This window comes from Mustelus asterias, unplaced genomic scaffold (genome assembly GCF_964213995.1).
Source record: "Mustelus asterias unplaced genomic scaffold, sMusAst1.hap1.1 HAP1_SCAFFOLD_400, whole genome shotgun sequence".
Taxonomy (NCBI): domain Eukaryota; kingdom Metazoa; phylum Chordata; class Chondrichthyes; order Carcharhiniformes; family Triakidae; genus Mustelus; species Mustelus asterias.
Genome location: NW_027590355.1, coordinates 208,501 through 235,281, shown reverse-complemented (window position 1 = coordinate 235,281; position 26,781 = coordinate 208,501). Strand labels below are relative to the sequence as shown.

The window sequence follows — 26,781 nt, the reverse complement described above, 5'->3', positions numbered from 1 at the left end:
CTCCCCTCAATCTCCTCCGCTCCAGAGAAAACAGCCCAAGCTCCCTCAACCTTTCCTCATAAGACCTACCCTCCAAACCAGGCAGCATCCTGGTAAATCTCCTCTGCACTCTTTCCAGCGCTTCCACATCCTTCTTGTCGTGAGGTGACCAGAAACGTAAGCCTCGGAATAAACAAATTATTTTCCGGTTGCCGGGCTCCACCTGGTGGCCAGGACGTGGGACTCGGCCATTGGGAAACTGTGTCATCGAACCCGAGAAACGAGTAGGAGAAGGAGGCCATTCAGCCCTTCGAGCCTGCTCCCCCATTCATTCTGATCATGGCTGAACTCAATAGCCTGATCCCGCCTTCTCCCCATATCCCTCGATCCCTTCAGCCCCAAGAGCTACATCTCATTTCTTCTTGAAATCAGACAATGTTTTGGTCTCAACTACATTAGTTGGGAGTGAATTCCACACATTCAGCACCCTCTGGGTGAAGAAATTTCTTCTCACCTCAGTCCCAAAAGGTTTACCCCTCATCCTCAAACTATAGCCCCTAGTTCTGGACTTCCCCCTACCATCAGGAACATTCTTTCTGTATCATAAAAAAATGTTCCCAGCACAATGTTTCCTTGAGGAGCAGCGCTGTCTACAGGAGTTTAGACATTTCACCCACTGGGTGTCAGACAGGCAACCCAACAGTGGAGGGGAGAGGAATGGAGAGAATTGTTGGTGATATAGACCTGGGTGTCATTCACGTACATTTGTAATTTGATACGTTTTCTGGTGATGTCACTGAAAGGTGGGTGGTCAGGAGTCAATCCTTGAGGGTACAATAGACATAATGGCCAGGATACAGGAAGTGAAGGCATTTCTGGTGTTTGGCTACAGCCGGATGGATAGGAATGGAAGCAGCTGGATGATGGAGGGGAGGGGGCTGGAGGAGGACAGTGTGGTCAACGATGACAGCGATGCAGCCAGGGCGAGGAAGATGAGTTCCACACGGACCACCTATTTATTCATGGGTTGACATTATAGGCACGTTGTACTGTGAGTGAGCGCAGATTTAACTATCTCAACACATTCCAGGAACTAAATAACCTGGTGATCTTTGCCAGTGACAAACCTGTTCCCCAACCAACCAAGCAGCCAATGCACTCCTGTCCCATCAGGATGTGGAATGTGAATCTCAATCAAAAAACACAATTGATGTCATGGATCAGGGGAGAGAGACAGAAACTAACATTTCAACATTCCAAAGCTGTACTAGTAACATTGTACAAAGAGGGAATTAGACCCCCACAGACCCTGAATACTGGATCACTGACCACACTGGAGTTCCTCCCAGATCCTGGTATTTATTCCATATTATCCGTTTCTATGCTCCAGGTGTTTCTCTGTGGGCTGTGAGTGTTTGGGAATCTTCCAATGATAATGATGCACTGATGACAGTAAAACAATTAATTAAATAATGAAGCATCATAATTGAAACCGGTTTATCAATATCTGAGCTGCCAGATATAGGAGAGAAACAGACGGGACTGTAGAGGCATTCCAACTGAAAATGGTGAGTTATCTGTTTCAATATTTAGCTGAGGAATATTTAAGATTCAACGTGGAGTTTTGGGTTTATCTCCAGGTGTGTGTGGGATATCAGCATTACTCCAGCTACCTGCTGTGACACAGTATCGGGGAACCCCAACACTGTCTGCACTATTCTGCAAAGTGTCTGCAATAGTTTCCAATTCCTTTTCATCTGCTCTCCCAGGAAACTGAAATGATATTTAATTCCACAATTCCATTGAGCCTCGCTGACACCTGGAAGAGGGAATGTTGAATAGGGATCAGCACTGGGAATCCTGTTTGATCTTTCTCAGTATGAACTTTTCTCATATCTCTGTAGAGTCGATGAATGAGCTGTGTAATTATCACCGTTTAAAAGAGATTGTGGAGGAACCAGGATGAGGGATTGCAACACTGGGAAAACTCTGCTGCCTTTAGTGCTGACCTGCCTCATTAACAAAGTAAGAAGTCTCACAACACCAGGTTAAAGTCCAACAGGTTTATTTGGTAGCAAAAGTCACCAAATAAAAGCTACTGAATAAACCTGTTGGACTTTAACCTGGTGCTGTGAGACTTCTTACTGTGTTTACCCCAGTCCAACGCCGGCATCTCCACATCATTAACAAAGAACAAAGAACAGTACAGCACAAGAACAGGCCCTTCGGCCCTCCAAGCCCGTGCTGGTCATGACGCCCTAACTCAACTAAAAAAAACCCTCTGCCCTTACTCGGTCCGTATCCCTCTATTCCCTCCCTATCCATGGACCCATCCAGATGCCTCTTAAATGTGGTTAATGTGCCTGCTTCCACCACCTCCTCTGGCAGCGGGTTCCAGGCACCCACCACTCTCTGTGTGAAAAACCTCCCCCACACATCTCCCTTAAACTTTCCCCCCTCTCACCTTGAACCTGTGCCCCCTTGTAATTGACACCTCGACCCTGGGAAAAAGCCTCTGACTGTCCACCCTGTCTGTGCCTCTCATCATTTTGTCGACCTCTAATCAGGTCTTTCCCCTCAGCCACCGTCTTTCCAGTAAAAAAGAACTGTAAAACCATCGCTACACAAGCTAACTCCAGCATTTATTGTGATAAAATTCATTTATCCACTGGATAAATGACTAGTGGTGTACCGCAGGGCTCTGTATTGGGACCTCTGCTGTTTGTGATTTATATAAATGATCTGGAAGAAGGAGTAACTGGGGTGATCAGTAAGTTTGCGGACGACACAAAACTGGCAGGACTTGCAGATAGTGAGGAACATTGTCAGAGGCTACAGAAGGATATAGATAGGCTGGAAATTTGGGCAAGGAAATGGCAGATGGAGTTCAATCCTGATAAATGCGAAGTGATGCATTTTGGTGGGAATAATGTAGGGAGGAGCTACACGATAAATGGAAGAACCATAAAGGGTGTAGAGACGTAGAGGGACCTGGGTGTGCAAGTCCACAGATCTTTGAAGGTGACGTCACAGGTGGAGAAGGTGGTGAAGAAGGCATATGGTATGCTTGCCTTTATAGGTCGGGGCATAGAGTATAAAAGTTGGGGTCTGATGTTGCAGATGTATAGAACGTTGGTTCGGCCGCATTTGGAATACTGCGTCCAGTTCTGGTCGCCACACTACCAGAAGGACGTGGAGGCTTTGGAGAGAGTACAGAGGAGGTTTACCAGGATGTTGCCTGGTATGGAGGGGCTTGGTTATGAGGAGAGATTGGGGAAACTGGGGTTGTTCTCCTTGGAAAGACGGAGGATGAGGGGAGACTTAATAGAGGTGTATAAAATTATGAAAGGCATAGATAGGGTGAACGGTGGGAAGCTTTTCCCCGGGTCGGTGGTGACGTTCACGAGGGGTCATAGGTTCAAGGTGAAGGGGGGGAGGTTTAACACAGATATCAGAAGGACATATTTCACACAGAGGGTCGTGGGGGCCTGGAATGTGTTGCCGGGCAAGGTGGTGGAGGCGGACACACTGGGAACGTTTAAGACTTATCTAGACAGCTATATGAACGGAGTGGGAATGGAGGGATACAAAAGAGTGGTCTAGTTTGGACCAGGGAGCGGCGCGGGCTAATTGTTCCTGGTTTCTCGTTTCAAGGCTTCATTCTATGATCATCTTGCTGGTGCCAGTACAGAGCGAGACTGCGGATAGTTGGGAACCTGTCTCGGGGGCAGGGAATTCATATGGTGTTCGTGGAAGTGGAAATGACTAGGGTTGGGAAGCATTTTCCGATCAGGGCCATTGTGATCTCCTGGACTCGTTTTGATCGCCTCAGGGGGTCGGAGAGGAATTTCCCAGATTTTTTTTCCCCATATTGGCCCTGGGGTTTTTCACTCTGGGTTTTCGCCTCTCCCTGGAGATCACATGGTCTGGAATGGGGGGGTGGGGGTGAGTTAATAGGTTGTAATGAACAAAGCATCGTAGCTGTGAGGGACAGCTCGGTGGATAGGATATTGGTATGTAGATAGGCTGGAAAATTGGGCGGGGATCCTGGATTCAGGATTCAATCCTGGACCGGGGAGCGGCGTGGGCTTGGAGGGCCGAAGGGCCTGTTCCTGTGCTGTATTGTTCTTTGTTCTTTGTTTGTTGTTCTTGGATGGAGCATTTTATTAATGTTTCAGATATTTCCCTAACATATCTCATCAATTATTTTCTAACTACAGAAGCCATCATCCAGGGGCAGGAATATAAACTATTCACAAACAGCACCCACCCTCGCTAACTCCATTAATGGTTTCCAAGTCAGAAGGTTGTGGGTTTGAGCCCCCACTCTGGGAATTGACCTTATAATTCAGGCAGACATTGGCCACTGAGGAAGCTCTGGATTGTCGGGTGGACAAAGTAAAGTAAAGTTTATATATTAGTGTCACAAGTAAGGCTTACATTAACACTGCAATGAAGTTACTGTGAAATTCCCCAAGTCGCCACAGTCCGGCGCCTGTTCAGGACAATGCACCCTAACCAGCACAGTCTTTCAGACTGTGGGAGGAAACCAGAGAACCCGGAGGAAACCCACACAGACACGGGGAGAACGTGCAGACTCCAGACAGACAGTGACCCAAGCTGGGAATGCGAAGCTGGGTCCCTGGCGCTGTGAGGCAGCAGCGCTAACCACTGTGCCACCGTGCCGCCCCAGCAAGGCAGTTGTCTGGGCCAACATTCTTGCCCAGTCAGCCACTTGTTAGATTGCCGTCGCTACCTGGTCAGGTGCTGAATTCATCTTCAGTCGCGTTTCAACTCACTCGTCGCCACACTCTGGCGCAATGCACCCTAACCAGCACAGTCTTTCAGAATGTGAGAGAAAACCGGAACACCCGGAGGAAACCCACGCAGACACGGGGAGAATGTGCAGACTCCACACAGACAGTAACCCAAACCGGGAATCGAACCCAGGTCCCTGCTGCTGTAAGACAGCAGCGCTAGCCACCGTGCCGCTCCAGCAGTTGTCAATGCAGTTGTCAGGGCCAACATTCTTCCCCAGTTAGCCTCTTGTTAGATTGCTGTTGCTACCTGGTCAGGCGCTGAATTCATCTTCAGTCACATTTCAGTAATTAACTCCGAATAATTGTTTGTGATTTTCTATAAACTGGGCACGCCCATCTCAGGTTACTCAGTGTCAGTTTACATCGCGAGTGAATTGCGATGTTTCGATTCCAATCCCGCACCTTTCTCTGCAGTGTTGGGCGGGTCATGACAAACTGAACTATTTGGTATTGTATTAAAGTTAGTGCCTGAACAGGGACCCTGGGGCTGGATTTATCCATCGGCTTGCGGGCAGCACCGCAAGGTGCAAATATTTAAAAACACACACCAGTACTCAGGGGATTAGGGGTAATATATTAACATGAATTGAGGAATGTTGAATGGATCAAAAACTAAACATAGAACATAGAACAGTACAGCACAGAACAGGCCCTTCGGCCCACAATGTTGTGCCGAGCTTTATCTGAAACCAAGATCAAGCTATCCCACTCCCTATCATCCTGGTGTGCTCCATGTGCCTATCCAATAACCGCTTAAATGTTCCTAAAGTGTCTGACTCCACTATCACTGCAGGCAGTCCATTCCACACCCCAACCACTCTCTGAGTAAAGAACCTACCTCGGACATCCTTCCTATATCTCCCACCATGAATCCTATAGTTATGCCCCCTTGTAATAGCTCCATCCACCCGAGGAAATAGTCTTTGAACATTCACTCTATCTATCCCCTTCATCATTTTATAAACCTCGATTCAGTCTCCCCTCAATCTCCTCCGCTCCAGAGAAAACAGCCCAAGCTCCCTCAACCTTTCCTCATAAGACCTACCCTCCAAACCAGGCAGCATCCTGGTAAATCTCCTCTGCACTCTTTCCAGCGCTTCCACATCCTTCTTGTCGTGAGGTGACCAGCAACGTAAGCCTTGGAATAAACAAATTATTTTCCGGTTGCCGGGCTCCACCTGGTGGCCAGGACGTGGGACTGAGCCATTGGGAAACTGTGTCATCGAACCCGAGAAACGAGAAGGAGAAGGAGGCCATTCAGCCCATCGAGCCTGCTCCCCCATTCATTCTGATCATGGCTGAACTCAATAGCCTGATCCCGCCTTCTCCCCATATCCCTCGATCCCTTCAGCCCCAAGAGCTACATCTCATTTCTTCTTGAAATCAGACAATGTTTTGGTCTCAACTACATTAGTTGGGAGTGAATTCCACACATTCAGCACCCTCTGGGTGAAGAGATTTCTCCTCACCTCAGTCCCAAAAGGTTTACCCCTCATCCTCAAACTACAGCCCCTAGTTCTGGACTTCCCCCTACCATCAGGAACATTCTTTCTGTATCATAAAAAAATGTTCCCAGCACAATGTTTCCTTGAGGAGCAGCGCTGTCTACAGGAGTTTAGACATTTCACCCACTGGGTGTCAGACAGGCAACCCAACAGTGGAGGGGAGAGGAATGGAGAGAATTGTTGGTGATATAGACCTGGGTGTCATTCACGTACATTTGTAAGTTGATACGTTTTCTGGTGATGTCACTGAAAGGTGGGTGGTCAGGAGTCAATCCTTGAGGGTACAATAGACATAATGGCCAGGATACAGGAAGTGAAGGCATTTCTGGTGTTTGGCTACAGCCGGATGGATAGGAATGGAAGCAGCTGGATGATGGAGGGGAGGGGGCTGGAGGAGGACAGTGTGGTCAACGATGACAGCGATGCAGCCAGGGCGAGGAAGATGAGTTCCACACGGACCACCTATTTATTCATGGGTTGACATTATAGGCACGTTGTACTGTGAGTGAGCGCAGATTTAACTATCTCAACACATTCCAGGAACTAAATAACCTGGTGATCTTTGCCAGTGACAAACCTGTTCCCCAACCAACCAACCAGCCAATGCACTCCTGTCCTATCAGGATGTGGAATGTGAATCTCAATCAAAAAACACAATTGATGTCATGGATCAGGGGAGAGAGACAGAAACTAACATTTCAACATTCCAAAGCTGTACTAGTAACATTGTACAAAGAGGGAATTAGACCCCCACAGACCCTGAATACTGGATCACTGACCACACTGGAGTTCCTCCCAGATCCTGGTATTTATTCCATATTATCCGTTTCTATGCTCCAGGTGTTTCTCTGTGGGCTGTGAGTGTTTGGGAATCTTCCAATGATAATGATGCACTGATGACAGTAAAACAATTAATTAAATAATGAAGCATCATAATTGAAACCGGTTTATCAATATCTGAGCTGCCAGATATAGGAGAGAAACAGACGGGACTGTAGAGGCATTCCAACTGAAAATGGTGAGTTATCTGTTTCAATATTTAGCTGAGGAATATTTAAGATTCAATGTGGAGTTTTGGGTTTATCTCCAGGTGTGTGTGGGATATCAGCATTACTCCAGCTACCTGCTGTGACACAGTATCGGGGAACCCCAACACTGTCTGCACTATTCTGCAAAGTATCTGCAATAGTTTCCAATTCCTTTTCATCTGCTCTCCCAGGAAACTGAAATGATATTTAATTCCACAATTCCATTGAGCCTCGCTGACACTTGGAAGAGGGAATGTTGGATAGGGATCAGCACTGGGAATCCTGTTTGATCTTTCTCAGTATGAACTTTTCTCTTATCTCTGTAGAGTCGATGAATGAGCTGTGTAATTATCACCGTTTAAAAGAGATTGTGGAGGAACCAGGATGAGGGATTGCAACACTGGGAAAACTCTGCTGCCTTTAGTGCTGACCTGCCTCATTAATAAAGTAAGAAGTCTCACAACACCAGGTTAAAGTCCAACAGGTTTATTTGGTAGCAAAAGTCACCAAATAAAAGCTACTGAATAAACCTGTTGGACTTTAACCTGGTGCTGTGAGACTTCTTACTGTGTTTACCCCAGTCCAACACCGGCATCTCCACATCATTAACAAAGAACAAAGAACAGTACAGCACAAGAACAGGCCCTTCGGTCCTCCAAGCCCGTGCTGGTCATGACGCCCTAACTAAACTAAAAAAAACCCTCTGCCCTTACTCGGTCCGTATCCCTCTATTCCCTCCCTATCCATGGACCCATCCAGATGCCTCTTAAATGTTGTTAATGTGCCTGCTTCCACCACCTCCTCTGGCAGCGGGTTCCAGGCACCCACCACTCTCTGTGTGAAAAACCTCCCCCACACATCTCCCTTAAACTTTCCCCCCTCTCACCTTGAACCTGTGCCCCCTTGTAATTGACACCTCGACCCTGGGAAAAAGCCTCTGACTGTCCACCTTGTCTGTGCCTCTCATCATTTTGTCGACCTCTAATCAGGTCTTTCCCCTCAGCCACCGTCTTTCCAGTAAAAAAGAACTGTAAAACCATCGCTACACAAACTAACTCCAGCATTTATTGTGATAAAATTCATTTATCCACTGGATGGAGCATTTTATTAATGTTTCAGATATTTCCCTAACATATCTCATCAATTATTTTCTAACTACAGAAGCCATCATCCAGGGGCAGGAATATAAACTATTCACAAACAGCACCCACCCTCGCTAACTCCATTAATGGTTTCCAAGTCAGAAGGTTGTGGGTTTGAGCCCCCACTCTGGGAATTGACCTTATAATTCAGGCAGACATTGGCCACTGAGGGAGCTCTGGATTGTCGGGTGGACAAAGTAAAGTAAAGTTTATATATTAGTGACACAAGTAAGGCTTACATTAACACTGCGATGAAGTTACTGTGAAATTCCCCAAGTCGCCACAGTCCGGCGCCTGTTCAGGTCAATGCACCCTAACCAGCACAGTCTTTCAGACTGTAGGAGGAAACCAGAGAACCCGGAGGAAACCCACACAGACACGGGGAGAACGTGCAGACTCCAGACAGACAGTGACCCAAGCTGGGAATGCGAAGCTGGGTCCCTGGCGCTGTGAGGCAGCAGCGCTAACCACTGTGCCACCGTGCCGCCCCAGCAAGGCAGTTGTCTGGGCCAACATTCTTGCCCAGTTAGCCACTTGTTAGATTGCCGTCGCTACCTGGTCAGGTGCTGAATTCATCTTCAGTCGCGTTTCAACTCACTCGTCGCCACCCTCTGGCGCAATGCACCCTAACCAGCACAGTCTTTCAGAATGTGGGAGAAAACCGGAACACCCGGAGGAAACCCACACAGACACGGGGAGAATGTGCAGACTCCACGCAGACAGTAACCCAAACCGGGAATCGAACCCAGGTCCCTGCTGCTGTAAGACAGCAGTGCTAGCCACCGTGCCGCTCCAGCAGTTGTCAATGCAGTTGTCAGGGCCAACATTCTTCCCCAGTTAGCCTCTTGTTAGATTGCTGTTGCTACCTGGTCAGGTGCTGAATTCATCTTCAGTCACATTTCAGTAATTAACTCCGAATAATTGTTTGTGATTTTCTATAAACTGGGCACGCCCGTCTCAGGTTACTCAGTGTCAGTTTCCATCGCGAGTGAATTGCGATGTTTCGATTCCAATCCCGCACCTTTCTCTGCAGTGTTGGGCGGGTCATGACAAACTGAACTATTTGGTATTGTATTAAAGTTAGTGCCTGAACAGGGACCCTGGGGCTGGATTTATCCATCGGCTTGCGGGCAGCACCGCAAGGTGCAAATATTTAAAAACACACACCAGTACTCAGGGGATTAGGGGTAATATATTAACATGAATTGAGGAATGTTGAATGGATCAAAAACTAAACATAGAACATAGAACAGTACAGCACAGAACAGGCCCTTCGGCCCACAATGTTGTGCCGAGCTTTATCTGAAACCAAGATCAAGCTATCCCACTCCCTATCATCCTGGTGTGCTCCATGTGCCTATCCAATAACCGCTTAAATGTTCCTAAAGTGTCTGACTCCACTATCACTGCAGGCAGTCCATTCCACACCCCAACCACTCTCTGAGTAAAGAACCTACCTCGGACATCCTTCCTATATCTCCCACCATGAATCCTATAGTTATGCCCCCTTGTAATAGCTCCATCCACCCGAGGAAATAGTCTTTGAACATTCACTCTATCTATCCCCTTCATCATTTTATAAACCTCGATTCAGTCTCCCCTCAATCTCCTCCGCTCCAGAGAAAACAGCCCAAGCTCCCTCAACCTTTCCTCATAAGACCTACCCTCCAAACCAGGCAGCATCCTGGTAAATCTCCTCTGCACTCTTTCCAGCGCTTCCACATCCTTCTTGTCGTGAGGTGACCAGAAACGTAAGCCTCGGAATAAACAAATTATTTTCCGGTTGCCGGGCTCCACCTGGTGGCCAGGACGTGGGACTCGGCCATTGGGAAACTGTGTCATCGAACCCGAGAAACGAGTAGGAGAAGGAGGCCATTCAGCCCTTCGAGCCTGCTCCCCCATTCATTCTGATCATGGCTGAACTCAATAGCCTGATCCCGCCTTCTCCCCATATCCCTCGATCCCTTCAGCCCCAAGAGCTACATCTCATTTCTTCTTGAAATCAGACAATGTTTTGGTCTCAACTACATTAGTTGGGAGTGAATTCCACACATTCAGCACCCTCTGGGTGAAGAGATTTCTCCTCACCTCAGTCCCAAAAGGTTTACCCCTCATCCTCAAACTACAGCCCCTAGTTCTGGACTTCCCCCTACCATCAGGAACATTCTTTCTGTATCATAAAAAAATGTTCCCAGCACAATGTTTCCTTGAGGAGCAGCGCTGTCTACAGGAGTTTAGACATTTCACCCACTGGGTGTCAGACAGGCAACCCAACAGTGGAGGGGAGAGGAATGGAGAGAATTGTTGGTGATATAGACCTGGGTGTCATTCACGTACATTTGTAATTTGATACGTTTTCAGGTGATGTCACTGAAAGGTGGGTGGTCAGGAGTCAATCCTTGAGGGTACAATAGACATAATGGCCAGGATACAGGAAGTGAAGGCATTTCTGGTGTTTGGCTACAGCCGGATGGATAGGAATGGAAGCAGCTGGATGATGGAGGGGAGGGGGCTGGAGGAGGACAGTGTGGTCAACGATGACAGCGATGCAGCCAGGGCGAGGAAGATGAGTTCCACACGGACCACCTATTTATTCATGGGTTGACATTATAGGCACGTTGTACTGTGAGTGAGCGCAGATTTAACTATCTCAACACATTCCAGGAACTAAATAACCTGGTGATCTTTGCCAGTGACAAACCTGTTCCCCAATCAACCAACCAGCCAATGCACTCCTGTCCCATCAGGATGTGGAATGTGAATCTCAATCAAAAAACACAATTGATGTCATGGATCAGGGGAGAGAGACAGAAACTAACATTTCAACGTTCCAAAGCTGTACTAGTAACATTGTACAAAGAGGGAATTAGACCCCCACAGACCCTGAATACTGGATCACTGAGCACACTGGAGTTCCTCCCAGATCCTGGTATTTATTCCATATTATCCGTTTCTATGCTCCAGGTGTTTCACTGTGGGCTGAGAGTGTTTGGGAATCTTCCAATGATAATGATGCACTGATGGCAGTAAAACAATTAATTAAACAACGGAGCATCATTATTGAAACCGGTTTATCAATATCTGAGCTGCCAGATATAGGAGAGAAACAGACGGAACTGTCGAGGCATTCCAACTGAAAATGGTGAGTTATCTGTTTCAATATTTAGCTGTGGAATATTTAAGATTCAACGTGGAGTTTTGGGTTTATCTCCAGGTGTGTGTGGGATATCAGCATTACTCCAGCTACCTGCTGTGACACAGTATCGGGGAACCCCAACACTGTCTGCACTATTCTGCAAAGTGTCTGCAATAGTTTCCAATTCCTTTTCATCTGCTCTCCCAGGTAACTGCTCGCTGGCATTTCTGCTCCAGGTATCAATCTCACCCGGGCAGCGACTTGGATACCAGCCCGAGGTCCTGTGTTGGGTGGCACCCTCAGGGAGGGCTCCACGTGAAATTGTGCCCAGTGGTTCCCCCTGTTTTCTGGGGAATGATGGGGGTCTTTCTGGGTGATGGGGATGTGATGAGCCGAATGGTTTTCCTCATATTTTGTGCTTCACAGAGTTGCAATTGATGGGTACGTTGGTGAGTTATGAGTTTGCAAAGCAGTGAAACAGATTCTTAATGTTTTAATGATCTCCGTGGGTGAGAATTGAGACTCTTTGACGCTGTCAGGGTGATTGGGGACCAGGAAAACGTACGAGAAATTCCTGACAATTTATAAGCCACCATTCCTGAATAAAAAGAAGGATTCTTGGTTTAACACCTGCGTGATTTTCCTGAACACGCTTCAATCTCTTTCCTAATGAATTTTTTCTGATCCCTTTTACCCAGTCCCAATGACATTTAGAGAACGATAGACACCCCACCCCCTCACTATCATCAAATCGAAACTTACTGATCCTCTCCAACTCTAACTCAGTCTTTTCCACCACCTCAAAGTGGGAAACTCTTTCACTCTCTGTTTCTCACATTCCCACAATCGACTAAACTGAAAACCATGAAATAATTTTCTTTACTTGCTTCCAACCTCTCAAACCCCCGTCTCCTGCCCTCTGAGCCCCAATTCATTACCTCACTGACCCATTGTGTATTTCCACAGCTTTCTATCTTTAATCACAGGCGGTTTCCTTATCCTTATTTGTATATTTATTCATGTCACAATGACGTTACTGTGCAATGAAGTTACTGTGAAAATCCCCCAGTTGCCACACTCCGGTGACTTTTCGGGTACACCGAGGGAGAATTTAGCACGGCCAACACACCTAACCAGCACGTCTTTCGGACTGTGGGAGGAAACTGGAGCACCCGGAGGAAACCCACGCAGACACGGGGAGAGCAAATCCATTGAGTATTGAAACCAATGTCAATCTTTGGTTCTGGCCGCACTTGGAGCATTGAGTGTAATTTTGTCCATTTTCCCCAGTGAGTGATATTGAGTGTGTGTAGTGGAAAGTGATCAGGAGAATCAGCAATATTCAGGCTCCACATTATTCGGATCCAGTTTGACTTGTTTGACAGACACAGGCTCAGAGACGGAGCGACTGAGGATTTTAAAATGTCGAAGGGATTGGATAGGTTATTTGAGATGGACACGAATGGGATTGGGAATGAGTCTAAAATCCTGAGGGAAAGGTTAAATCAGTGGTTCCCAAAGGGTGCGGCGCGCCACACTGGTGCGGCGAGAGGGGATGGCAAGTGTGACGGGAAGATTCAAGAACAATCAAAGAAACATTGAAACATGGTTTAAACAAGCATTGTTTTATACTTTCTGGATGTCCCATGATCATATTATAAAGTAGTTGTGTTCTATGTTATGAATCAAGCACTGCTCGGAGTTGTTTTTGAATGTATTTATCATCAATAAAAAATTTGGTGTGGCACGAGCAAATTTTTATTCTGAAAGTGCGGCCCAGTGAAAAAAGTTTGGGAACCACTGGGTTAAATATTGGGAAGGATTTATCACCAGCCTCTGGGCCGTGTGGTATCCACAGATTCACTGTCATTCCCCCCCGCCCCCCAACCCTGTGACCAGGCAGTTTGCCCCCCTTTTAATGTCCCCCTCATGGGTCTGTGTTTTTTCTTCCGCCTTGGGATGTTTTTTCGGTGTCAAATTTTGGACGACGTGGGGATTGTTGAAGGTGTTTTATGAATGTAACTTCTTTCTCAACTTCAGAGTGGGAAAACCTACGTGATCCGCGTTGGCTGCACGAATGATTTCTATGTGGGAAGGTCAGAGAATGCTGCTGAAGTGTTTGCTGAGGTTGTACAGCTTCTTCAGCCTCAGCCTGGCTCCCCCAATGAAATGGTATTTGTATATCAGGAACAGCTGTCTGACAGCGAGCATGAAGAGGCTGTAAAGAAACTGACAGGTTACAATATCGAACGGCAGACACTGCAGTCGTTTCACCAGATCATTGAGACTGACAGTCACCTGTTGATAAAAATCACATTGGTAAGTGTTATCCGGAACTGACATCCCAGTTCCGTGGCGATGGTCAGGTTTCCCCTCCCACAGGGGGTTTCAATCAGCAGCAAACACTGTCACTGGGCTGGACTCTGCAAAGTGTGTTTTACAATGTGAAGTAATTTAATTCTGGGTTTATTTATCCCAGTCATACTTTCCCCTCACCCCACCCCACAATCTCCTCTCGGGGCAATTTCATATCTTCAGCAACACCTCCCACCCAATCAAAGCTGCTGGATCCAGCCCACCCACCTGCCCGTCCCCCAATCCCACCCCCATCGGGTAGAGGGGCTCCGACTGCCCCCCCACTGAAATCAGCAACTCATTGGAGCTTCCCGTTCATCTGTGATGGGACTCGCACACTCTCTAAAGGGGAATATTGTGAGGTGACTGCCCAGGGTCATTGGATGGTTTCAACCCCAATTTATCCCCTAAACCCATGGTCACCACAATCTTATCTCCAGCCCTCGTGCTGCTACTCTACAGCACAAGGAAACGCCCCCTTGTCCATTGGGATCGACCTATACTCTCTTATCATTATTACCTTTTACTAATTCCCAGCTCCAATGGGGAAACAAGAAAAATTTATGAAATGGGTTTCACCAATCACAACCCAATTCCGACTAGGAGAAGATCGAACATAGAACAGTACAGCACAGAACAGGCCCTTCGGCCCACGATGTTGTGCCGAGCTTTATCTGAAACCAAGATCAAGCTATCCCACTCCCTAACATCGTGGTGTGCTCCATGTGCTGATCCAGAGAGAAAAATCCAGAAAGAGGCCGCGATCAACAGAGATCCCAGTCTGAGGGTACAGACAGAGCAAGCACAGTCTGAGAGTACAGACAGGGTAAGCACAGTCTGAGAGTACACACAGGGGACGCACAGTCTGAGAGTACAGACAGCGGAAGCACAGTCTGAGTGTGCAGACAGGGATGCACAATCTGAGAGTACAGACAGGGGAAGCACAGTCTGAGAGTACAGACAGGGGAAGCACAGTCTGAGAGTACAGAATTGTGGAGTACAGTCTGAGAGTACAGACAACGGAAGCATAGTCTGAGAGTGCCGACAGGGAAAGCACAATCCGAGAGTACAGTCAGGGGAAGGACAGTCTTATAGAACAGACAGAGGAAGCACAGTCTGAGAGTATGGACAATGGAAGCATAGTCTGAGAATACAGACAGGGGAAGCACTGTCTGAGAGTACAGACAGGGGTAGCACTGTCTGAGAGTACAGACAGGGGAAGCACAGTCTGAGACGACAGACAGGGGGGTACAGACAGAGCAAGCACAGTCTGAGAATACAGACAGGGGAAGCACAGTCTGAAAGTACAGACAGGTGAAGTCCAGTCTGAGAGTACAGACAGGGGAAGCACAGTACGAGAGTACAGAGAAGGGGTGCACAGTGTCAGAGTACAGACAGGGGAAGCAGAGTTTGAGAGTACAGGCAGGGGAAGGACAGTCTGAGAGTACAGACGGGGGAAGCACAGTCTGAGAGTACAGACAGGGGAAGCACAGTCTGAGAGTACAGACAGGGAAGCACAGTCTGAGAGTACATACAGGGGGAGCACAGTCTGAGAGTACAGACAGGGGAAGCACAGTCCGAGAGAACGGACAGTGGAAGCACAGTCTGAGAGTACAGACAGGGGAACCACAGTCTGAGAGTACAGACAGCGGAAGCACAGTCTGAGAGTACAGACAGGGGAGGCACAGTCTGAGAGTACAGACAGCAGAAGCACAGTCTGAGAGTACAGACAGGGGAGGCACAGTCTGAGAGTACAGACTGGGGAAGCAAAGTCAGAGAATACAGACAGTGGAAGCACAGTCTGAGAGTACAGTCAGGGGAAGCACAGTCTGTGAGGACAGACAGGGGAAGCAAAGACTGAGGGTACGGATAATGGAAGCACAGTCTGAGACTACAGACAGTGGAGTACAGACAGGGGTAGCACAGTCTGAGAGCACAGACAGGGGAAGCGGAGTTTGAGAGAACAGACATGGGGAGCACCGTCTGAGAGTACAGACAGGGGAAGCACGGTCTGAGACTAAAGACAGGGGAAGCACAGTCTGAGAGTACAGACAGGCGAAGCACATCTGTGAGAACAGACATGGGGAGCACAGTCCGCGAGTACAGGCAGGGGAAGCACAGTCTGAGAGTCCAGACAGAGGAAGCACAGTCTGAGAGTACAGTCAGGGGAAGGAAAGACTGAGGGTACGGACAATGGAAGCACAGTCTGAGACTACAGACAGTGGAGTACAGACAGGGGTAGCACAGTCTGAGAGCACAGGCAGCGGAAGCACAGTCTGAGAGCAGAGACAGCGGAAGCACAGTCTGAGAGTACAGACAGGGGACGCACAGTCTGAGAGTACAGACAGTGGAAGCACAGTTTGAGAGTACAGACAGGGGAAGCACAGTCTGAGAGTAGAGACAGCGGAAGCACAGTCTGAGAGTACAGACAGGGGAAGCACAGTCTGAGAGTACAGACAGGGGAAGCACAGTCTGAGAATACTGGGACTGTGTGGAGTGGAAAGTGATCAGGAGAATCAGCAATATTCAGGCTCCACATTATTCAGATCCAGTTTGACTTGTTAGACAGACACAGGCTCAGAGACGGAGCGACTGAGGAGTTTAAAATGCTGAAGGGATTGGACAGGTTATTTGGGATGGACACGAATGGGATTGGGAATGTGTCTAAAATCCTGAGGGAAAGGTTAAATATTGGGACGGATTTATCACCAGCCTCCGGGCTATGTAGTATCCACAGATTCACTGTCATCCTTTATGAAGGACAATGGGGCGGCACAGTGGTTAGTATTGCTGCCTCACAGCACCAGGGATTCAGTTTCAATTCCTAGCTTGGGTCAGTGTCTGTGTGGAGTCTGCACATTCTCCCCATGTCTGCGTGGGTTTCCTCCGGGTGCTCCAGTTTCCTCCCACAGTCTGAAAGATGTGCGGGTTAGGTGGATTGGGCTGTGCTAAATTGCCCCTTGGTGTCAGGGTGACTAGCCAGAGTAAATGGCTGGGGTTCTTTGGATCGGGCCTGTGTGGGATTGTGGTCGGTGCAGACTCAATGGGCTGAATGGCCTCCTTCTGCACTGTAAAGTTCTTTGCTTCTATGGAAATAGACATTTCTCTGAGTGAGGAGGTTACACCCAGTTTACAGAGAAAGTGTTTCTGGTTATCTTCGATTCTCGGCTTTTCCCTGAATTTGCTGATTGGCTCAGGATTTTAAGTCAGAAATTGCTGCCTTTTATTCTCCTTATTGATCCCCCAACCTGTGACCAGGCAGTTTCCCCCCCTCCTAATACCCCCCTCATGGGTCTGGGTTCCTTTATCCTCACGTTTCTGCCTTGGGATGTCGTTTGTTGTCGGATTTTGGACGATGTGGAGATTGTGGAAGGTGTTTTATGAATGTTACTTCTTTCTCAACTTCAGAGTGGACAAAGATCAGAGGATTCTCAGGTTGATGAGATTGCGAGTGAATTGATGAAACTGTCGCTTACAAAACATGCCAAACAGCCCAGCAGCGAGGATGGAGCAGTTGCTGAGAAACAGAAAGTACCAGATTCACTGGATTTGCTGCACACGATTTCGAGCAGCTCTCAGGTAACAATGATGTGTTGCTAAATGTGATACTGGGCATGAAGTTGGTTAGTGTTATCCGGAACAGACATCCCAGTTCCATGGCGATGGTCAGGTTTCCCCTCCCACAGGGGGTTTCAATCAGCAGCAAACACTGTCACTGGGCTGGACTCTGCAAAGTGTGTTTTACAATGTGAAGTAATTTAATTCTGGGTTTATTTATCCCAGTCATACTTTCCCCTCACCCCACCCCACCATCCCCTCTCGGGGCAATTTGATATCTTCAGCAACACCTCCCACCCAATCAAAGCTGCTGGATCCAGCCCACCCCCCTGCCCGTCCCCCAATCCCACCCCCATCAGGTAGAGGGGCTCCGACTGCCCCCCCACTGAAACCAGCAACTCATTGGAGCTTCCCGTTCATCTGTGATGGGACTCGCACACTCTCTAAAGGGGAATATTGTGAGGTGACTGCCCAGGGTCATTGGATGGTTTCAACCCCAATTTATCCCCTAAACCCATGGTCACCACAATCTTATCTCCAGCCCTCGTGCTGCTACTCTACAGCACAAGGAAACGCCCCCTTGTCCATTGGGATCGACCTATACTCTCTTATCATTATTACCTTTTACTAATTCCCAGCTCCAATGGGGAAACAGGAACTATTTGTGAAATGGGTTTCACCAATCACAACCCAATTCCGACTGGGAGAAGATCCAGAGAGAAAAATCCAGAAAGTGGCCGCGATCTACAGAGATCCGAGTCTGAGGGTACAGACAGAGCAAGCACAGTCTGAGAGTACAGGAAGGGGATGCACAGTCTGAGAGTACAAACAGAGCAAGCACAGTCTGAGGATAACAGTCGAAGGGTCTTTTTCCGGCTGGAGGTCTGTGACCAGTGGTGTTCCGCAGGGCTCTGTACTGGGACCTCTGCTATTTGTGATATATATAAATGATTTGGAAGAAGGTGTAACTGGTGTTATCAGCAAGTTTGCAGATGACACGAAGATGGCTGGACTTGCGGATTGCGATGAGCATTGTCGGACAATACAGCAGGATATAGATAGGCTGGAAAATTTGGCGGAGAAATGGCAGATGGAATTTAATCCGAAGAAATGCGAAGTGATGCATTTTGGAAGAACTAATGTAGGGGGGAGTTATACAATAAATGGCAGAGCCATCAAGAGTATAGAAACACAGAGGGACCTTGGTGTGCAAGTCCACAAATCCTTGAAGGTGGCAGCACAGGCGGAGAAGGTGGTGAAGAAGGCATATGGTATGCTTGCCTTTATAGGACGGGGGTACAGAGTATAAAAGCTGGGGTCTGATGTTGCAGCTGTATAGAATGCTGGTTAGGCCACATTTGGAATACCGCGTCCAGTTCTGGTCGCCGCACTACCAGAAGGACGTGGAGGCTTTAGAGAGAGTGCAGAGAAGGTTTACCAGGATGTTGCCTGGTAAGGAGGGTCTTAGCTATGAGGAGAGATTGGGTAAACTGGGCTTGTTCTCCCTGGAAAGACGGAGAATGAGGGGAGACCTAATTGAGGTGTACAAGATTATGAAGGATATAGATAGGGTGAACAGTGGGAAGCTTTTTCCCACGTTGGAGGTCACGAGGGGTCACGGGCTCAAGGTGAGAGGGGCGGGATATAACTCAGATATCAGAGGGACGTTTTTTACACAGAGAGTGGTGGGGGCCTGGAATGCGCTGCCAAGTAGGGTGGTGGAGGCAGACACGCTGGCATCGTTTAAGACTTAAGATAGTCACATGAGCAGACTGGGAACGGAGGGATACAAACGAATGGTCTAGTTGGACCAATGAGCGGCACAGGCTTGGAGGGCTGAAGGGCCTGTTTCCTGTGCTGTACTGTTCTTTGTTTTTTGAGACTACAGACAGGGGAGCAAAGTCTGAGACGACAGACAGGGGAACTGCAGTCTGAAAGTACAGACACGGCAAGCACAGTCTGAGAGGACAGACAGGGGGAGCACGGTCTGAGAGCACAGACAGGGTAAGCACAGTCTGAGATTACAGACAGGGGAGTCACAGTCTCAGAGCAGAGAGAGGAGAACACAGTCTGAGAGTACAGACATGGGAAGCACAGTCTGAGAGTACAGACAGGGGAAGCACAGTCTGGGAGTACAGACAGTGGAAGCACAGTCTGAGAGTAGAGACAGTGGAAGCACAGTCTGAGAGTACAGACAGGGGAAGCACAGTCTGAGAGTTCAGACAGGGGAAGCACAGTCTGAGAGTACAGACATGGGAAGCATAGTCTGGGAGTCCAGACAGCGGAAACACCATCTGAGAGTCCAGACAGGCGGAAGCACATTCTGAGACTTCAGACAGGGGAAGCAGAGTCTGAGAGTACAGACAGGGGAAGCAGAGTCTGAGATTACAGACAGGGGAAGTACAGTCTGAGAGCACAGACAGGGGAACACAGTCTGAGAGTACAGACAGGGGGAAGTGCAGTCTGAGAGTACAGACAGGGGAAGCACAGTCTGAGCGTTCAGACAGGGGGAAGCAGAGTCTGAGAATACAGACAGGGGAAGCACAGTCTGAGAGTACAGACAGGGGAAGCACAGTCTGAGAACACAGACAGGGGATGCACAGTCTGAGCGTTCAGACAGGGGGAAGCAGAGTCTGAGAATACAGACAGGGGAAGCACAGTCTGAGAGTACAGACAGGGGAAGCACAGTCTGAGAGTACAGACAGGGGAAGCACAGTCTGAGCGTTCAGACAGGGGGAAGCAGAGTCTGAGAATACAGACAGGGGAAGCACAGTCTGAGAGTACAGACAGGGGAAGCACAGTCTGAGAGTACAGACAGGGGAAGCACAGTCTGAGAGCACAGACAGGGGATGCACAGTCTGAGAGCACAGACAGGGGATGCACTGTCTGAGAGCACAGACAGGGGAGGCACAGTCTCAGAGTACAGGCAGGGGAAGCACAGTCTGAGAGTACAGACAGGGGATGCACAGTCTGAGCTTTCAGACAGGGAGAAGCAGAGTCTGAGAGTACAGACAGGGGAAGCACAGTCTGAGAGTACAGACAGGGGACGCACAGGCTGAGAGTACAGACAGGGGAAGCACAGTCTGAGTGTACAGGCAGGGGAAGCACAGTCTGAGAGTACAGACAGTGGAAGCACAGTCTGAGAGTACAGACAGGGGAAGTCCAGTCTGTGAGACCAGACAGGGGAAGCACAGTCTGAGAGTACAGACAGGGGAAGCACAGTCTGAGAATACTGGGACTGTGTGGAGTGGAAAGTGATCAGGAGAATCAGCAATATTCAGGCTCCACATTATTCAGATCCAGTTTGACTTGTTCGACAGACACAGGCTCAGAGACGGAGCGACTGAGGATTTTAAAATGCTGAAGGGATTGGACAGGTTATTTGAGATGGACATAAATGGGTTTGGGAATTTGTGTAAAATCCTGAGGGAAAGGTTAAATATTGGGAAGGATTTATCAGCAGCCTCCGGGCTGTGTAGTATCCACAGATTCACTGTCATCCTTTATGAAGGACAATGGGGCGGCACAGTGGTTAGCATTGCTGCCTCACAGCACCAGGGATTCAGTTTCAATTCCGAGCTTGGGTCACTGTCTGTGCGGAGTCTGCACATTTTCCCCGTGTCTGCGTGGGTTTCCTCCGGGTGCTCCAGTTTCCTCCCACAGTCTGAAAGATGTGCGGGTTAGGTGGATTGGGCTGTGCTAAATTGCCCCTTGGTGTCAGGGTGACGAGCCAGAGTAAATGGCTGGGGTTCTTTGGATCGGGCCTGTGTGGGAATGTGGTCGGTGCAGACTCAATGGGCTGAATGGCCTCCTTCTGCACTGTAAAGTTCTTTGCTTCTATGGAAATAGACATTTCTCTGAGTGAGGAGGTTACACCCAGTTTAGAGAAAGTGTTTCTGGTTATCTTCGATTCTCGGCTTTTCCCTGAATTTGCTGATTGGCTCAGGATTTTAAGTCAGAAATTGCTGCCTTTTATTCTCCTTATTGACCCCCCAACCTGTGACCAGGCAGTTTCCCCCCCTCCTAATACCCCCCTCATGGGTCTGGGTTCCTTTATCCTCACGTTTCTGCCTTGGGATGTCGTTTGTTGTCGAATTTTGGATGACGTGGAGATTGTCGAAGGTGTTTTATGAATGTTACTTCTTTCTCAACTTCAGATTGTACACACCTACGTGTTCCAGCTGGTCGGCACTGATTATTTCTGTGTGGGAAGGTCAGAGAATCCAAGAGCTCAGCTTGCTGAGTTTGAGGCTGTTTGCGGGATAAAGACCTCGCTTGCATGTCATGCACGGCTGTCCGACAGCGAGCATGAAGAAACTGTTCAGAAAGTGAAAAGTTCCAACCTTCAACGGCAGACATTGAAGAAGTATCGGATCTCTCAGCAACGTGATTTGGCAAATGTGTTTCCTGGCATTGAGTTGGTAAGTGTTATCCGGAACTGACATCCCAGTTCAGTGGCGATGGTCATGTTTCCCCTCCCACAGGGGGTTTCAATCAGCAGCAAACACTGTCACTGGGCTGGACTCTGCAAAGTGTGTTTCTTTATTCAGCATTTGGTAAATTGGAATTTGTAGTAATTAAAACCTGGGTTTATTTATCCCAGTCATATTTACCCTCCTCCCACCCCCAGAATGAAAAAAAAAACAATTAAAGGCTACAGTTCAGGAATTCCCCATCTGAACCCTTTTCCAATCCCCCACCACCTCCAATCCCCACTGTACGTCAGAGCTGCTCCCACCCCTCCCAATACTCTTGTGTCTGTTATTCCTCATGTTGCCACTTTGGGATGTTTGTGTACAACATCGGGGATGTTGGGAGATTGTGAAAGTTGCAGATTAAATGTAAGCTCCTTCTCTCCTTCAGGTTACACACATCTACTTAATCCATGAGAAGGACACCACATATTACAAAGTGGGTTTTTCTCAGAATCCAGAGAAGCGGCTCTCTCAACTTCAGACAGGAAACCCCCGACAACTGATACCTGTGTGTCACGTAGCGGTGAGCGCCAATGAGAAAGAGAAAGAGGTTCAAGATGAATTGAAGGACTTTAAAGCAAAGCTGGACGGAGGCACCGAATGGTTTAATCTCGACACTGAGGACAAAGTTAAAAAGGCAGAAAATGCAGTGAAACGCCTGGCACAGAATGCTGGAGATTTTGTCAAATTTACCAATGAGACAAAAGCTGCCGCACGAATGGGTGTTTGAATCAACATTGAACGGTGTCACTGGGCTCGGCCAAGAATCTTGCCATTTATATCATTCGTTGAAAAATCCAAATTTGAAGCCATTTAATTCGAGATTTATTAATCCTATTAATTTTATGTTTGATTTAATGCCCTCCTCAGGGGCATTGACATTTACCACCCATTGGGATACAATACAATGGAAGCAACAACTCCGGGGTTCAGTTTCCTACCTCCCCCCCCCCCCCCGTCCCCCAATCCCACCCCCATCAGGTAGAGGGGCTCCGACTGCCCCCCCCCCCCCCCCCCCACTGAAACCAGCAACTCATTGGAGCTTCCCGTTCATCTGTGATGGGACTCGCACACTCTCTAAAGGGGAATATTGTGAGGTGACTACTCGGGGTCACTGAGTGCAATTTACCTCAATTTACCCCCTCAACTCCCCATCCCGACGATGCAAAGTCCAGCCCCGTGGGACCCAGTACATGCTGCTATTCCGCTGCTAAAGGCATCACGCTCTGTGCTGTGCAATGGGATCTCCCTGTGCTCTTTTAGCATCATTTTCTTCTAATAATCTATCCGATTCTTCATGTAAAAATCCCAAAGGGTTTGTTTAGTTAGAAGGTGACCTCTCACTAACCAGCGTGCAATATATTAACTCTGTTAATGAACTGTCTAACACTGGGTGATGGGCAGAGTTTCTCTGAGCTTAGGTTCAGGGGCTGCACCGACTGAAGGAGCTGAGATTGATTCCAGTCTGGGGGTAACTCACGTCCTCGATCCAGCAGCAACTCCCACTTTACACTTCAGTGTTGCTCCCAGCAGCTGAGTGGATGGACCAGCCTGCTCAAACTGGGACAGTAAGAAGTCTCACAACACCAGGTTAAAGTCCAACAGGTTTATTTGGTAGCACGAGCTTTCGGAGCGCCGCTCCTTCATCAGGTGAGTGCTAAAGCTTGGACAGAGCGGCTCACTCAACCCACCCCAGCTCCCGGGACAGCGAAAGGGGGGGGGGGGGGGGTGGCAGCGGGGAAGCAGTCACGCTTCCAGTTCCCGACTGCTCTCCAGTGACTCCGACAGGAGTGTGTGAAGTGTGAGGATAATTGTGAGGCTCTCAGAGTTGTCCATCCTGTCCACACCCTGGTGAGATATTGGAGGGTGCGGGACTGAGAGTCAGGGGAGGAGGGAAGGGGATGGGAGTTGTGGAAGTGTGGATTGGAGCAGGAGGTAGGCCGAGAGCAACCCGCAGTTACTGCATTACTGGAAACCAGCCAGATTCGTAAAGTGAAGAGCCTTAATTCTGAGACAATTAAAGAATAAGCAATTAATCAATAGATCTATTCGAAAGGCTGGGAATATAATCTGTAACACAAAGTTTATAATCTTTTACATTTTATAATTACACATAATTAATGCTTGATTTTAAATACATTAGTCATAAATGATGAAAATTGTAAGTGGCTAAACTCCAAACTTTCGCACCCTTGGCAAATTACACTCAGTTGGAAAAGGAATGGGGCCTGATTCAAATAGTCTCATTTTTTAGCAAGCATTTGCATTAAAACACCAGGAGATGCATGGGAGGCACGGTGGCACAGTAGTTAGCACTCCTGCCTCACAGCGCCAGGGACCCGGGTTCGATTCCTGACTTGGGTCACTGTCTGTGTGGAGTCTGCACGTTCTCCCCGTGTCTGCGTGGGTTCCCTCCAGGTGCTCCAGTTTCCTCCCACGGTCTGAAAGATGACTTAGGTTCACAGGTGGACAGAGTGGTGAAAAAGGCATTCGGCATGCTTGGTTTCATCGGTCAGAACATTGAATACAGGAGTTGGGACGTCTTGTTGAAGTTGTACAAGACATTGGTAAGGCCACACTTGGAATACTGTGAGCAATTCTGTTCACCCTATTCTTGAGAGGATATTATTAAACTAGAAAGAGTTCAGAAAAGATTTACCAGGATGCTACTGTGACTTGATGGATTGAGTGAAAGGAGAGGCTGGATAGACTGGGACTTTTTTCTCTGGAGTGTAGGAGGCTGAGGGGTGATCTTATAATGTCTATAAAATAATGAGGGGCACAAATCAGCTATCTAGATAGTCAATATCTTTTCCCAGAGGTAGGGGAGTCTAACACTAGAGGGCATAGGTTTAAGGTGAGAGGGGAGCGATACAAAAGTGTCCAGAGGGGCAATTTTTTCACACAAAGGGTGGTGAATGCCTGGAACAAGCTGCCAGAGGTAGTAGTAGAGGCGGGTACAATTTTGTCTTTTAAAAAGCATTTAGATAGTTACATGGGTACGATAGGTATAGAGTGATATGGGCAAAATGCGGGCAATTGGGATGAGCTTAGGGGTTTTAAAAAAGAAAGTGCGGCATGGACAAGTTGGGCCGAAGGGCCTGTTTCCATGCTGTAAACCTCTATGACTCGATGACTCTATGTGCGGGTTAGGTGGATTGGCCATGCTAAATTGCCCCTTGCTCAATTGTCCAAAGATGTGTAGGTTAGGTGCATTGACCATGCTAAATTCTTCCTCGGTGTACCCGAACAGGCGCCGGAGTGTGGCGACTAGGGGATTTTCACAGTAACTTCATTGCAGTGTTAATGTAAGCCTAGTTGTGACACTAATAAATAAACGTTAAGCTTTAAAAAAAGCAAGTGGGAATCGGCGCCAATTATTCATCAGCAGATGGTTAAATGACCCAATTATTGGGCAACCCTTGGGCTAATTTGAGTGAAGAGAGTGTGAGTGACGGGGGTAAAAATGAAGGTTTGGAGTGGCCATTTTGTTCTCGTGTTATTCAGGTTTTGGAATTATCACTTCACACCTTCAGACTGAGCAACCGAGGAAAGTCTGTTTGATTGTTCAAGTTAAACTTTCTCCTCTTACTGTTCATTGCTGTTAATTATATTACGCCTTTTTATCTTTTTAACTTGTTATCTTTCTGTCCTTTAATAGTGAATAAAGCTTTTGCATTTACCATTTGAAGTGTTGATTCTTGCCGGATTGTGAAAGTCTGGTGGAACCTGCTTGAATTCACAATTGGGGATTTATTGCAAACTAACAGTACCCCCGGTGTCCTCAGAGTTGTCGATTCTGTCCACACTCTGGTGAGATACTGGAGGGTGCGGGACTGCAGCCTACTGAGAGTCAGGGGAGGAGGGAAGGGGATTGGAGTTGTGGAATTGTGGATTGGAGCAGGAGGAAGGATGAGGAGCAGGAGGAAGTCACAAGTAAGGCTTACATAAACACTACAATGAAGTTACTGTGAAATTCCCCAAGTCGCCACAGTCCGGCGCCTGTTCAGGACAATGCACCCGAACCAGCACAGTCTTTCAGACTGTGGGAGGAAACTAGAGCACCCGGAGGAAACCCACACAGACACGGGGAGAATGTGCAGACTCCAGACAGACAGTGACCCAAGCTGGGAATGCGAAGCTGGGTCCCTGGCGCTGTGAGGCAGCAGCGCTAACCACTGTGCCACCGTGCCGCCCCAGCAAGGCAGTTGTCTGGGCCAACATTCTTGCCCAGTTAGCCACTTGTTAGATTGCCGTCGCTACCTGGTCAGGTGCTGAATTCATCTTCAGTCGCGTTTCAACTCACTCGTCGCCACACTCCGGCGCAATGCACCCTAACCAGCACAGTCTTTCAGAATGCAGGAGAAAACCGGAACACCCGGAGGAAACCCACGCAGACACGGGGAGAATGTGCAGACTCCACACAGACAGTAACCCAAACCGGGAATCGAACCCAGGTCCCTGCTGCTGTAAGACAGCAGCGCTAGCCACCGTGCCGCTCCAGCAGTTGTCAAGGCAGTTGTCAGGGCCAACATTCTTCCCCAGTTAGCCTCTTGTTAGATTGCTGTTGCTACCTGGTCAGGCGCTGAATTCATCTTCAGTCACATTTCAGTAATTAACTCCGAATAATTGTTTGTGATTTTCTATAGACTGGGCACGCTCATCTCAGGTTACTCAGTGTCAGTTTCCATCGCGAGTGAAATGCGATGTTTCGATTGCTAATCCCGCACCTTTCTCTGCAGTGTTGGGCGGGTCATGACAAACTGAACTATTTGGTATTGTA

At 48.1% G+C, this 26,781-nt stretch overlaps 1 protein-coding gene across 1 annotated transcript in view; it reads left to right on the top strand.

Moving 5' to 3' along the window:
* Positions 1-25,683, top strand: part of LOC144486569 (uncharacterized) — a 32,724-nt gene extending 7,041 nt beyond the window's left edge. The window contains exons 2-6 of the mRNA XM_078204625.1: positions 11,439-11,616; positions 13,651-13,929; positions 17,374-17,544; positions 21,681-21,944; positions 22,387-25,683. Coding sequence (XP_078060751.1) covers positions 11,614-11,616; positions 13,651-13,929; positions 17,374-17,544; positions 21,681-21,944; positions 22,387-22,728 — 1,059 coding nt within the window. The 5' untranslated portion in view covers positions 11,439-11,613 and the 3' untranslated portion in view covers positions 22,729-25,683. The remainder of the gene's footprint in view (positions 1-11,438; positions 11,617-13,650; positions 13,930-17,373; positions 17,545-21,680; positions 21,945-22,386) is intronic.
* The last annotated feature ends 1,098 nt before the right edge of the window (positions 25,684-26,781 follow it).